This window comes from Cibotium barometz, chromosome 6, assembly GCF_041138505.1.
Source record: "Cibotium barometz isolate CiBa-2024 chromosome 6, ASM4113850v1, whole genome shotgun sequence".
Classification (NCBI taxonomy): Eukaryota; Viridiplantae; Streptophyta; class Polypodiopsida; order Cyatheales; family Cibotiaceae; genus Cibotium; species Cibotium barometz.
Window position 1 is genome coordinate 17,795,188 of NC_141051.1, and position 14,596 is coordinate 17,809,783.

Consider the following 14,596-nt stretch of genomic DNA (forward strand, 5'->3'; position numbering starts at 1 on the left):
AAGTCTTCTTTCCTCCCAAGAATGTAACTAAAGAACTTCAAATAAATGATGGAGACCCCTTTATATAGTTTTTTTACAATGGACAAGATCCTTCTAACGGAGTTCCTATATGCATAGAATTCCCTAATCATACATTTGTCAACCAAGCCTCCATCTGCACAATTAGTCCTCTCAATGCTTTGGAGATGAAAGCACATAAATGAAGGAGAGCATGAGTTTCATGCTTGAGGTCTGGGAGATGGAAGGAGAAGAAACAAGTCTTTTCTTTGTAGGTTCTGGGAAGGGAAGCGGAAAGAACAGATTGGCAAAGAAAGATAGGACTTGCTCGTGGCGCGAGAGAATCCGATTTTTTTAATTTAGAATGCGCAGCTTGTGGTTGTGGAGCTTGCTTACACGATACTTAGATGAACACATTTAGGAGACTTGTTCTCCTTGAGCTTAATCAATTTAAATGCCTGAAAACCCCTTGCTCTTGGGCGTGGTTCGAATGGCTAATCATTCAAGGGCCGTAACTTTCACATGGTCTCTCTTGGATTCATGAGCCATCTAGTCTATTGGAGTAATCTACACAAAGTCCACCTAGTCCACTTGTCATGAATCCAAACCATGTTCACATGCTTTTTTTTCCCCCCTTGCTTGACTGTTGAGCTATCTAGTATATTGGAGTTATCTACACAAAGTCCATGTAGTCCACCATTGTCATCAGTCCAAACGCATTTTCACATGCTTTTTTGCCATCATATGTAAAAGTTATTACTCCCAGCAAAAAAAAGTCCCCCCCCCCCCCCCAAAAAAAAAGGGAGCAAAGGTGCACCCCATTAGAGCACTCAATGTTAACTTGCGTACTTTCCCTTTTAATGCACATCATTTGAATTCCCCATTTCCATATATCACTAGCTTATGTAACCCTCTACATTTTGTCATGTCTATTAGCCCTTTGATTAACTATTCTCACATCACATCAAACATGCCAATCTTGTCTTCTGAGCACTTTTAACTATAGTAACCACCATGCAAAAATAAGTTGCTACACTCTCGATACCCATATCACTTTCAAGTAATTTGTAAATGCTAAGATTCCATGAATCAACCTCCATGTCATTGTTCACCACATCAACTAAACAATACAAGGGTCTCTTATGACCAAGGTATCCCCACATCCATTGACATAAAGATCACCCACGCTTATTAGTACTATCCCCTACCTTAAATCTATTTTCCCTCCACATGTGTACTCTCCCTTGCAATCATCACATGCCCATCTCCTTGAGGCACAATGTATAGCCCCATCCTCCTCAACTAGATTAAACGATTCAAGGGTAACACCATGACCCATAACCTACTTATGGCCTTCAAGGCTCAAATATTAAAGTATATCATCATCACTACTATAAACAATAGTATGATTTACCATCATGCAACCTATTCAAATTATTAACATGCTCTAAGCCATCACCAACTTGCAATTTTTTACTCATGCCTTCATTGCACAAACATTTGCATGACCCTCCAAATCAACACGAGAACCTGTGATACAAACACCATAACATGGCAAGATCATCCAAGACCTCATCCAACAACGCATCATCAAGTCATCTAGGGGGTCTATACTTACCCACGACACTTAAGGCAAACAATTGAGAAGGTCCTTCAAGCATGTCAAGATGACCCTCGTGTGTCTAGCGTGTCAAGCTCCTCTGGACGAGGCCCTGTTGCTATAGAACCTGGAAAGAAGGCATACAAGTGCGCCCCAATATCACTCAACACCTTGAACTTGTCGTGAGTCCAAAACCATTCTCACATGCTTGTTTTTTCAACCCCATTTTGCCCTAGCAAAAATTTATTGACATGATTCCAAAACCATTCTCACATGCTTGTTACTAATTCATCCCCCTTTTTGCAATCATATGCAAAGGCAGCACTTGCCCTAGCAAAAGTTTCTTTCACATACTTACAGGAGGAATTAAGGATGTCAGCCGCTTCTCTGCATCTAGCAAGAAATTGTGCAAAAAATGCATTTAGTAATTAAGTGCAAAAGCAAGACCACAATAAACCGAAATCAAGCGTTCAAGATCTTTAAAATCTATTTCAAGTGCAACTGAGTGTTTAAAAAGGTTTGTAATGGCCACTCTTAAAAGCACCCAAAAGTGCTTAATGTATGATTTGATATTTAAAGTTTATGTAACACTGCAATGTGTGTTATCTAGTAGCGGCTACAGTTTCTCTCCAATATAGTGGAATAGCAGTAATAAAAGTGTTACCACCATTTGTTTGTTGTTGATGAAAAGTTTTTACATGTAGGCATACTGAGATCATATAGTAGCTCAAACCTGTGTTGTAGTTGTGGAATAGTAAGGTTTCATGATCTCACCTAGCTTCTTTGTCTTCACACAACCCACCACACTGAGCTTATATCCATCATACAAAGGCGAAGGGCCACAACTAGACCATAATAAAAATTTGCGCTGATGTGCAAACCACCAAGTTAAAGAATTGTACAGACCATGGCTGACTGTGTACTTGCGCACATGATATTAACTAAAGAAGGAAACGAAAGAAAAACGCTGCAAAAAGTAGTATATAATGTAAGACTTGAAAAAAAATTGTGGACATACACAGCTGTGATTCTACCAATTTTATGTAAAGATGCAGCATGCCAGGAGAAAACACTGACCAAGATGACAACCGATCAAAAGGGTGGGTACACAACAATCCAACCAAGCCCATCAACAGGGACCCATCTTGGCTGCCCACAATCTTGGATGGATGAAAATTGCCCATCCAACTGCCCGCCTGTCCCTTGGGCAGGGACTATTCTGCATCCAGCCCAAGTCTATATGAGAGCGTACATCAACTTTGCGAGGATATCTGTTGAATAATCATGCTCATTACGGTTAAGTAACCAGAGACTTAATGAGGTCCAAGCAACAATAAAACCAGCTGTACTTGAAAGATTTGAAAGATCCTAAGAACTTCGTGATCACCTCAACGAGGTTTATTAGAAGATACACTACAAGACAACTCAATGAATCCCATGAAAATCTAGGGAAGTAACGAGCCGGTTGAGAAATTGAACTCAAAAGTAACTTCATTAAATTAATCTAAATTATTGATTAATTGTTCCCAATGAGTGCAGAAGGGCCGTCTTGGAACTAAAGGTACACGGTTACCACTAAGCTTTCATTGGGTATTGAGAGAGTTCATCCACCATGGTTGCAAGCATCCACTGTTTCTCATCAAGGTTGAACCCCGGATTGCTCTTTAAAAAAACAAAAAAATAACCCTCATTAACTAAGCTTAATGTGAAAAATAAAGAAAGCACCAATTTCTCAGATTTTGGCACTGACCTTCAATGTGGTTAAGCTTCTCTGAACAAAAGCTCGTGCACCCGGACCCACATCTGAAGGAAGCACACTTGCAATTTCCTCCAAGTCTTCGTTCTCTTGTTTTGCTGTGTACCTTCCAGGGCCACCATACTGTTCGGCAAATTCCTCAAAGTATGGCGCATGTCTCAGCGCTTCATTGACCATTTTCTGTACATGCATTCAAAAGACATTTGAAATTCCAGTGTTGTATGGAGTGAAAACACACCAAAAATATATTTTGTACTTATTATCTGTTTAAGTACATGGGTGTGGCTACTGTGTGCATGTGTGCGCGCACATGCGTGTGCATGCCTGCATGCATGCACAAACGCACATACATGTACATTTAGATATATATGCAATATGCACATGCATAAATCGACCATTAAGACTATCGTGTCTGGAAACAAACAAAACCCTCATAGAACATGAGAAACTATGTTAATTAGATCTTTTCCAAGCATGTTCGTCATGCAACCCAATAATAATAGTACAACATTTTGTTTTGTCAGAAAAGTGATCAACATTTGTAAACCAAGGAAAGGTTAACATTGGTTGTCCGGTAGGGGTGGGGGTCACAAATAAGCAGTTAGCTGACCGGGTCATCCAGAAAGTGGAAACTCAAATGAAAAAGTGGAACATCATCTTACTCCCCTTCTATTCCACAGTGATAGTGATCGAGTCCATTCTGCAAGCTTACTTGCAGATCTACACCCCCTTCATAGACTTCAGAAGTGTCATCGGATTAAATTACTCTATTGTCACCAGGAGGTGAAACTTTTTGCAGTTGTTTTCCTTATTTACATTTCTTTATAAATATATATTTTTCTTTTCTTTCTCTTTGGTTGCTGTTGTTTTCCCCCGGGATCTCTTGGAAGGGCTTGGGCCATTGCAATGTCAGAATGGGTCAGCCAGTGGGACTTTGGACCACTGGTTGGCTAAGCCTGAGAACTGCACTGAAAGATGAATGACAGTGTCCAGGACATGGCCACTGAATGAGGGCATAGGCCGGTTTACACTAGTAAGTGGCCGCCACCGAAATGTGAATGTATCTTGAATTCTAAGCAAATTCTGAAGTGACCATAGTGGTCAAAGATGGTCAGGAGACCAGAAGGAATGCAGATGACATCATCCCTAAAATCTAGGGAATTGCTATTTTTGGCAGTGTCGGAATTGAAAAGTCTTCGCGTCAGTTTGTGCAGAATGTCAAGGGGACCAAAAGCTGGCAAAGGACTATTGTGAGAGTGTGAACCAGTCAGGAGATTTTTAGCTTGGAAGATTGCATGTGGAAAAGGGTTAAAAATGTCCAAGTGTCAAATTTATGTGCATTTTCCACACTGGGAAGAGGGAAGCGTGGGATTTTGGGCTGAATGAGGCTCATTTGCAGCATTATGATGGATTGTTGCAGGTTAAGAGCTATTGAGGTGCACTCCCTTGCCCTGCAACTCATGTATTGAGGGTTGAGCTTGCTCCCCACAGCCTCTCTCTCTTTCTCTTGCAGACTATGGTAATGCTCTCATCAGATAAAATCAGGTACAGTTGTGTGAATTTCATGCTTATATGCAAAGGCTAGTTGCCTCCTTCAATAGGAACCGGTGTAGTTAGTTCCTACACCAAAGCAGGGACGGAAGAGGGTAATAACCTCTTCAATACAACGCTGTTTCAGCACTGTTTAGGCGCTGTTTTTGGGCTGTTATGTTGCCCGGTTGATGCCAGAATGCAGTAGGACTTTGCTAAAGTCTTCAGGACAGTACAAGGGTTAATTTGGGCTGAAAACAGAGCTGAAAACAGGTCTGTGCAGAAAATTACAGCAAGCTGAATTGTGATGTTTTGGACTCCATTGGGTAGTCTGATGCCTATGGAAGTGAGCCTGTCAGTTGGGACTCATTCTGAGATGTTATGGAACAGTTTTAGTGCAGTTATGCTGGCAAATTTCTCCCAAAATTTGTAAAACTCAGCTGGTGCAAGTAGAGTGCTTTGTTGCACTCGTGCTTTGTATTTTCCAACTTTTTAACAATAAAGAAATACCGCAAGGGGCGCCGGACTTCGGGGCCAATGTGTTGTTGAGCGAGGGAGCGAGGATTCTGTGATTGTGTGTCTGAGTAAGTCCAGGTTATTTGTGAATGAATTACCGCTTTATGTGTCCATAGACCGGTTTTATCTATCCTGTCAAAACATTTTTGTGGAGAAATAATTATATTATGAGGCCCTCCCACTCAATAGCATGGAGAAGAGTGTGCTCTCCTAAAGATTTTAATGGGTCTGAGGATTCTTGTTATGGAGACTCATGCCAAAGCCAGGGTGGCTTCCCAGCTAGAAAGTTTGTGTCTCAAGAGTAGCCTTGGACTGTAATGCCCAAGGAAATGAGTGTTTTCTTTCAGATACAGCTTAAGGGGCCCTGGAATGGGCTCACATGGATGGATAAGATCTTCTCTTTGGCTCCTTTAACAAGCAAATACACTGCCTTCTGCAGGTTCTTAATCAGCTCCTCGAAAGAGGTCTATCATCTGGTGGAATGGAAGGGTGACCAGAGGGTCATTGGTAACTCATTGATGAGTCTTCACATCTGTTGTCCTTTATTTTAGACTTGCTTGATCCTGCTGCGGCCAGGAGGCTTGATAAGAGCAGGGACTGATTTGTGGGGTGGCCCTCTGCTGGGGTGGGGAGACCCTCTATAGATTAGAATCATGTTCAATGTTGCCAGGAAAGATAAGAATCTGCTGACCTTGGCCACTGTCCCCAAAAACCCAATTTACAGCTTTATGATTTCACATACTAATAATTATGGGTGCAGGTCCACACTCACTTATAAGTGACCGGAAAAATTATAAGTTATTCACACTGGGCAAGACCAATTTAATACACCTGGCAGCCAATAGATGAGCACTGGACAAGATTTGGACCAATCTCTTGTAGGGGCCCCCTTCTAGACCAGAAAAGCACACGCTTGGGCTATTTTCAGCAGTGGAACTCTATTAGGGGGTTGGGGGGGGCACTCCAGTTTTGGATAGGGGCCTGCTTCCTGGCGCATGGGAGGAGCTGGTCGACTGGTTCTACAGCTTCCTACAGCCATCTACCACTACCTACCAGAACGGAATTCAACCAGGGGTGTGGCCAAGGCTGGTCGACTTCATCTGGTGGCTGTTTTTGACTGTTTACAACCCTAAGAAGCTGCTGATCAGGGCATCTGGAGGCAGGGAAGTGCTGGCCGATTTGTGGGAGAGACATCCTCTACTGATCGGAGACCATCTGGCTTGTGAATTGCTACTGGTCGATTTCCCTTGTGGCTTCTGAGAGCTAGTCGACTTGCTCTGTGAGCCAAACAGGGGGAAGACGAAGGTGCAAGGCTGTCCTAGGCTGAGGCTGTCCTGGGCTGATGTGGGAGTGCTATGGGCTATCCATGGTTGTCCTACATGTGCTTAATGCCGGGAATGCTCTCTGGTGCTGAAAATTGACATCAAAATTCAGCATATGTTTTGTTTTGTTTTCATACAGTACTGGAAGAAATAGGCGCTAGCCAGTGGAGAATCCCTAGGCACCCGCAAAGTTGTATTCGGAAGCAGACTCCTTTTTGGCAATCTAACCATGAGGGAGGGAGGGGGGAGGGGGGGAGGGGGGAAGGGAGGTCAGCCCATCTTCTGGCCCCTAGTGTGGTGTATTGTGCAGAGCTGACATCTTTCTTTTATCTGGCATGCTTATGTGTTTATTCAGTTTTCATGATTGATAAGATTTCCGTATTACAGTTGCCCTTCCGTTACATTGGTATCAGAGCTTGGCTTTCTACAAAGCTTGTGCCTTATATGATGCTAGATATGACTGTAAGGAGTCATTATCCGTGAGAGAAGGTTGGGATTCTGAGGTAGCCCTCGTCTTGCTATCGCGCCTTGAAAGAGGTTACTTTTGGTTTAAGCTACAGTGAGCGTGTGGAAAGACTTTGTGGCCCTCCTATCTGTGTAGGGGAATTGTTGCACCCTTGGAGTCTATTCAGTATCATACTTGGGAAGTTGGTAGAGAGTGATTCCGAGGCACGGAAATTCTTTTCTTTCTGAAAATTTGGTAGATACATTAAGGCCAGCCAGTCAAATCATTTTGTGGAGGACTCTATCACCTGTATTCACCGCATGCGGGAAGAGAATAGAGAAAGGGACCATGTGGGGGCTTTGGCAAATAACAATCCACTGTTGTCTGCTAGGGTTGAGGATCAGCACGATCTTGATGCTTTGATGAATGAGCTTGAAGAGCTCCGTGCTATGCAAAGGGACCCAGATGTACAAAGGATTATTGAATCAATGTCTCAGATTAAGGCTGATGTGGTCACTTTTGATGCAATTGTCCAACAGATGGGAATTGACAAACCTCGAGAGTAGATTGTTGCTTATTTGAAAAGCCATGGCGATGTTGTTTCCAATGATGAGGGCAAGTGGGTCTTCACATGGCAACCTCATAGGTTATCCCGTGAAGGGAACTTTGATGATGTTGTGAGAGGGCATGCAGCACGCACCAGTGATGTGAGAGGGCATGCACCCCGAACTAGTGATGTGAGAGGGCATGCGACCCAAGCAAGTGATGTAAGTGGGCATGCAGCCCGCACAGATGTTATGAGGAGGCATGCAACCCATGCAACTGAGGTGAGAGGGCATGCAGCTCGAGGAGATGATGAGGGGTTTTCCGCCCATATGAGAGATGCAGAAGATCTTCATGCACTGTCGGTGATATCTCCACTTTCTAGGTATATTCCTACTCCCAGAGTTCCATCCAGAGTGGAGGGTGTTGCACAGGAAATCAGCCCTAGACCTGGGCACCGTTGCCATCGTAGACATGACGAAGAAAATGATGTTCTAGAGCATCGGGATTCTCTTCGTCACAGCAAGAAGGCCAAAGAGTTCAAGTCAAGGGACCAGCACATCAAATTCGAGAGCTATAATGGAAAGCTGGATAACACCAAGTCACTTGCTTTCGTAAGGCAATTCGAAATAGCCTTTTGCACTGAGGCCTTCACTAAGAAATCTATGCTCAAGCACTTGGGTATGCATCTTTAAGAGATTGCAAGTGATTGGTGGATGGCAAAGCTCTTGGATAGGACAACTGCTCGTACATGGAGTGCTTTCAAAGAGCAATTCTATGATCAGTTCCTTCCTCCTCACTTTGAAAAGGATGTACGAAAGGAATGGGATTGGCTAACACGCGATGAAGGCAAGTCCGTTTTCTCTTATGTCTCTCAAGGTCACACCTTTCATGACGGTTAGTGAGAACGAGAAGAAAAGAAAGTTTGAGTCAGGACTGCAAAGAATCATTCAGAAGAGCCTTGCAATGTATATCCCCACAACACTTTATTGGAGCTCATATATTCAGCTACTATTTCTAAGGAGCTACACGGCAAGGGAGCATCAAAAAGACAAGAATTCAGCTCATATAAGGGAAAATTCAAAACTAGAAATGAGCAGAAAAAGGGTGGACAGCCACCTAAGTTTATGCCCAATGAGTCCAAGGATGCAAAAGGGGGCTTGGAAAAGAAGCCAGGGGGTAAAAAGGATGATCCTAAGCTGTCCAGACAACACAATTTTTATTGCATGAGAGGGGAAGTGTTTCTTATGTGGGAGCAAGGATCACATGAAATCTCAATGCCGCCACAATCCCAAAAAGCATAATGTGCAGGATGCAAAACCGCGTGTGAATGTTATACCCGATGCCCAGGGTAATATTGCACATGAGCTCATCCTCAATAAGGTGCCAGAGCCCCTTACGCATAAGCAAGTACATGGTCTTGCTTTGCCATGTGAAAAAACCATCACCATTAAATATTGAGAGGACTTCTACATGCTCCATGATGAGAAGGGAATCTTACCTTGAGCCTTGATTTTAGTGCTCATGCAGTGTCTAACCCTTTTATAAGTGATTTACAAACTATATGCTAGAGATAAACCCAATGTGGTGAAAATTCACGTAAGTTTGGGCAATGCAAGTGGTTGAGATGAATTTTGATACAACAAAGAATTTCCCACATTGGAATAGCACTAGGCCAATAGAAATAACTCTCCAAAGCCTGAGTTGTTGTCAAGATACCTTTATGTCCCATGTAAGGTGGGGCATGGCATTCCTCCATTACTTTTAGCCTCAAGTCCTTAGTCACATATAAACGGGTTTGCATCATAAGGAACCCTTCCTTGATGACGTAAGAGGTCACCAAGTCTCCATTTTGTAATTTATTCCAAGTATCTTTGAAATCCTCATCTCTCGCATAAAGATCTTTCATTGTAGTGAAATCCATATGAAGATAGAGCATCTGCTACTTTGTTGTCTTTACCATGGATGTGCATAATCTGAAAATGAAATTGGGCCAAGTAACTAGCTCATCTTATATGCTTTTCGGATATCTTAGGTTGAGACATGAAATACATGAGGCTTTGATGATCCGTCTTGATAATAAACTCAACACCCATAAGATAATGCTTCCAAATCTTTACAGCATCAATTATAGCCATCAATTCTTTCTCATATGTGGGTGCGTCTTGATAATAAACTCAACACCCATAAGATAATGCTTCCAAATCTTTACAGCATCAATTATAGCCATCAATTCTTTCTCATATGTGGGTGTGGTCTTTTCGGCTCCTTGAAGTCTAAGACTGCTCCAATGCAATCTCCTGAAGCATCACATTCTACCATAAAAGGCTTTGATAAGTCTGGAATAATCAACATTGGTTCTTTGTTAGCATAAATTTTTAATGCTTCAAAGGATTCTTTTCCAACTTTGGCCCACCGAAATCCCATGGCTTTCTTTGTCAAATCATGCAGTGGACTAGCTACCATGGCAAACCACTTGATGAACTTCCTGTAGCAAGAGCATAAGCCAAGGAAACTTCGAACTGCATGCACAATAGTCAACTCTAGCCATTCCATGATAGCCTTGACCTTTCTGGGTCCATCCTGACCCCTTCCTTGGACACTATATGACCCAAGTAGTGAATCTCTGACAAAAAAAACTCACTCTTCTTGCCATTCACATACAACTTGTGCTTCTGCAATTCCTGAAATACCATATCCAAGTGCTTTCGATGCTCATCTTCATTCTTTGAATGCACAATAATGTCATCAAAGAAAGTAGCTGCAAAATTTCTATGTGCTCGAAACATTCTTTCCATATTCGTTTGAAAGCAGCCGAGGCATTGGTAAGACCAAAAGGCATCACCAAATACGCATAGAGTCCGAAGGTAGTCCTGAATGTGGTCTTGTGAATGTCCTCTGGAACAATCCTCACATAATGGTAACCACTCTTCAAGTCAATCCTACTAAAGATAGTGGCTCCATTCAATCTATCTAGGATGTCATCAATCATAGGAATAGGAAACCTGTTCTTCACAGTGATCTTGTTAAGAGCCTTGTAATCAATACACATATATCAAAAATCATCCTTTTTCTGAACCAATAAGATTGGGGAGTAAAAAAGGTGATGAGCTAGGTCTAATCAAACCCTTTTCCAATATCTCGTTCACTTACTTCATAATCTCCTCTGGTTGTGCTTCACTCACACAATAAAAAGATGAGGTTCTTGGCATGATGTCAATCTGATGATCTTCCACTCTCTCTGGAGGTAGCTCTCCTAGAAGAGTACTGCTAATTTCAAAACAATCTTCATATTTCTTTAGGAAATCTTTCCTTTCATGACCAAGAGTTGGGAGCAATTTATCACTCTCAGATTCCTTTAGATCTCTGACATATATCAAGCATGAGGAAATAGATTGCTTTATTGCTTTAGGAACTTGTAAATGACTAATAAGTGGGATGGAATTCCCCTCAACTCCTATATCAAAAGTTACATTCTTGCCCTTAAAAGAAAACCTAATCTTGTTTCTAGCCCAATCAATGGGTGAGTCTATCTTCTTATGCCAAGGCATACCCAAAACTACAACACAATGTCCAACTTTGCCAACAACAAAGTTCTCATGATCCACAGTCTCCAATCTGTAAGCGAAGCTTTCCCAGAACCTTGGCTGACACTCCCTCAAAGGCGGCACCTGGAGTTCCAAACCTATCCGGAGGGAGGTTCATGGCTTCAACCACTCGAGGATGGATATAGTAGTGGGTAGCACCACTGTCGAAATGGATAAGCACAGGTTGGTTTGCCACTTTGCCCCAAGCCTTGAAAAGTTGCCTTCCCTCTAGTGGTGTATCATCCTGATGTTGAAGTTCCTTTGGCAATGCATTAGTTTGGGGCCGTTTGGCTTCTTGATTTGGTCTTTTAGGACATTTTACAGCCATATGTCCCTTCTTCCAACATTGGAAACATTTACCCTCTGACATAATCTTCAAGTTACTTGCGGAATAGCTTCTTTTGGTAAAGTAAAGGGTTATCCTCATTCTTATTCTTCTTTTCTTGTGGCTCATTCCTTGATCGAGATCCTCCTTTCAACCTCTTCCTTTGAGACGAATCTCGATTCTCGTTCTTTGATTTGCCCACCATCCAACGCATGTGTAGGGCATCAGCTTGCAAGGCTTTGTTTGTGCTTCTTCCAAAGTTTTAGGTCCCACCATGTAAAATGCTTGCATAAGCTTAGGTTGCAATACATTGACAAACGTACGCATTCCATTAGTGACGGAATAGGGGTATAAGAAGTAAATTTCAATGAGACGGCTGAAAAATTATTTAGGTAAGTTGCCGCATTCTCACCGACTTTTTGTTTTACCTCATCCCATTCCTTCTACACATTTGCCTCGAAGTTTGTAGGAAGGAATTCCTTGTTGAACGTGGTTTTGAAATCGGTCCATGATGTGGGCTCGGTCCCATTTGCACCACTTTTAGCCACCAATTCAAGGCAGCATCTTTTAAATGCATACGGACCATGTGGAGTCTTGGAAGATCTTGGGAACTGTGTGAGCAAGAGGGGGGCTGTTTTGTTGCTGAATGGTGGACTGTTTTGGACCGTACGGGAAGAGGAGAAGAAAGAGGAAGGCGGGCTGATTTGCTGGACAGCCACTTGCAGGTTTAAGTTGTTCATTTTTCCCACCCACCCACCCTTTTCAGTTACACCCCCACAATGGCAAATTTACTTGAGATGGCTACGAGGCATGTGAAGATCCCGACACTCCCCACGTTCCCAATGGACCGTCAGTTGGACAGAAACAACTACGGCATACAGAAGGTAATGATGGAATCTTATTTGGAGTCTTATGACCTTGCTGATTTCATTGTTGTTGGGTTCCACGGCCAGAGTTAGAGGAAGGGGAGCTACCCTCGATTCGGAAGGAACGTGAGGCACAGGCACGGTTATGGGATCGTGTCAATGCCAGGGTCCGTTCTTTCATTTTCCTCAACTGCACACCACAGGTAATCAATCATATCAAGCATATGATGCTGGCCAAAGGTATATGGCAGCATTTGGCTTCTCTTTACAACACGGTATCGCCCATGAAGAGGATCTCCTTGGGAGTACAGATGCGGGTGATGAATCCTGCAAAGTCGTCGACGATGCGGGAGCACATGAACAAGCTGCAGGTCCTTGAGCAGGAAGTTCTCTAGGCTGGGAAAGAGATATCATCGGAGGATATGGCCATCACGTTGCTGTCGCATTTGCCCTCTCAGTACTCAGCATTTTATTCTTCTTTGCTTACCAATGGCAAGCTCAGCACCATCACATGGGAGGAGCTTGTGCCCATGGTCTTGGACCAGGAGGAAAGATTCACGAACCCTCCACACGGCAGAGGTTCGGAGGCCTTAACTGGCCAACGGTCGAAAGGCCGTAACAACAAGGGCAAAGGGAAGGCTTCATCGGAGAAGTCTTCTGAGAAGATGTCCGACTCAAACTGCGAGAAACTAAAGGCAGAGAGGACCTGTAATGATTGTGGCAAGAAAGGCCACTACTGGAGGCAGTGTCCCAAGCGGAGCACCGAGAAGGGTGCAGAATCCTCTGCAGCAACCGTGAAAACTCCAGCTTTTGTGCACATGGAGGTTATGGACACCGATGTTTCATTTTCTTCGTGCAGGGAGGAGGTTGGAGGACTCTCCGCTACGGATACTCAGAAGTGGATTCTAGACAGTGGTGCTTCCAGGCACATGACTCCTTCCCGCATGGCTTTACAGGATCTCTGCAGGTATTCTAGTCACATTCTTACTTGGGATACATCCACTATCCCAGTTCACAGTGAGGGCAGGTTGGAGATAGTTCCCGATGGCAGAGAGGGGAAGCATTCCTCCCAAGTGTTGTATGTTCCATCACTTGGTTTTCATATGTTATCAGTTCATCAGGTTTGCAAGACTAGCATACGGGTGGAGTTTGATGAGCATTTTGTTGCTCGCCGGGACAAGGCAACAGGCCACGTAGTTTGGGAAGGCGGAGTGGAGAATGGAGTTTACAAACTTTCAGCACTCTCTCTCCCAGGTCCTCAGTTTTGTGATGAGTGGTAGTGTGGTAATGGCCACTTAACTGTGGATACACTACAGGTGCAGGCTTTCCCGGACCAGATGGTGGATGGCTTACCAGATAAAGGCAGCAGTTGGCAGGAACTTTCCAGTACAGATGTTGGTAGTTCTTGTGTTCGTCAGTCAGAGAAAACATTACAGGTGACCTATGCTCTGATGTCTCGTAGCATTCGGGACAAAAAAATTCCTGTAGTTGAGGAAGCTCTTTCCACAGGGACCTACTGGAAGGCCAGGCAGGTGGCAGTTGATTACTTGTAGAAGGAGGTGGATGTTGCACATTGTCCAGGCTTTGTGGACATAAGTCAAATCAGCCTATCACTTGGAATAACAATTTGGATATGGCCTTCAGACTTTTGAAAGATAAAGTCAAGGAAGCACCTATTGTTGGGGTAAAGGCATAATGCCCACCCTTATAGTGTGTACAAGCCCATAAGTTATAGTACATAGTACACTTAGTACTTTTAATGTACTAAGTGCACTATGTGTACTAGTGCAATATACATGTGTGATAGGGGAGTCACACACTCATGCCTCATGAGTTGACTTATCCCCACAACTCTCTCTCTCTCTCTCTCCCTTGCTTCTCTGTGTATGTCTCCCACATGAACTCTTAACCTAACCCTAATTCTAATTCTCCCATCAACTGGTATCAGAGCTGGTGCCCATTTGAATCTCTCTGCTGGTCGTACCCTATCACTTGTCTTAAGCAGTGCTGCTCTCCCAGGCGCAGGTGGAGAAGAAGGCGAATGCAGGACAGTCAGCGCAGCAGCAGCCAGCGCACCAACAACAGGCGTGGAGCTGGTGAAGCGGTAGA

General features: G+C 43.4%; 1 protein-coding gene across 3 annotated transcripts in view; it reads right to left on the minus strand.

Moving 5' to 3' along the window:
- Positions 1 to 1,047: 1,047 nt before the first annotated feature.
- The window catches only part of LOC147637467 (hydroxyproline-rich glycoprotein family protein), a 54,784-nt gene continuing 41,235 nt past the window's right edge, over positions 1,048 to 14,596 (minus strand). The window contains exons 7-12 of one of the 3 annotated variants that reach the window (XR_015266041.1): positions 3,348 to 3,533; positions 3,171 to 3,259; positions 2,675 to 2,816; positions 1,956 to 1,990; positions 1,616 to 1,724; positions 1,048 to 1,527 (exon numbers count right to left, since the gene is read on the minus strand). Coding sequence is in view for 2 of the 3 variants with exons in the window: in XM_086799259.1 (XP_086655385.1) it covers positions 3,173 to 3,259; positions 3,348 to 3,533 (273 nt within the window). In the remaining variant the exon portion in view is untranslated. Of the gene's footprint in view, positions 1,528 to 1,615; positions 1,725 to 1,955; positions 1,991 to 2,622; positions 3,260 to 3,347; positions 3,534 to 14,596 lie in introns of those variants that run through there. The other 2 variants (XM_086799259.1, XM_086799258.1) reach the window with 2 other exon arrangements.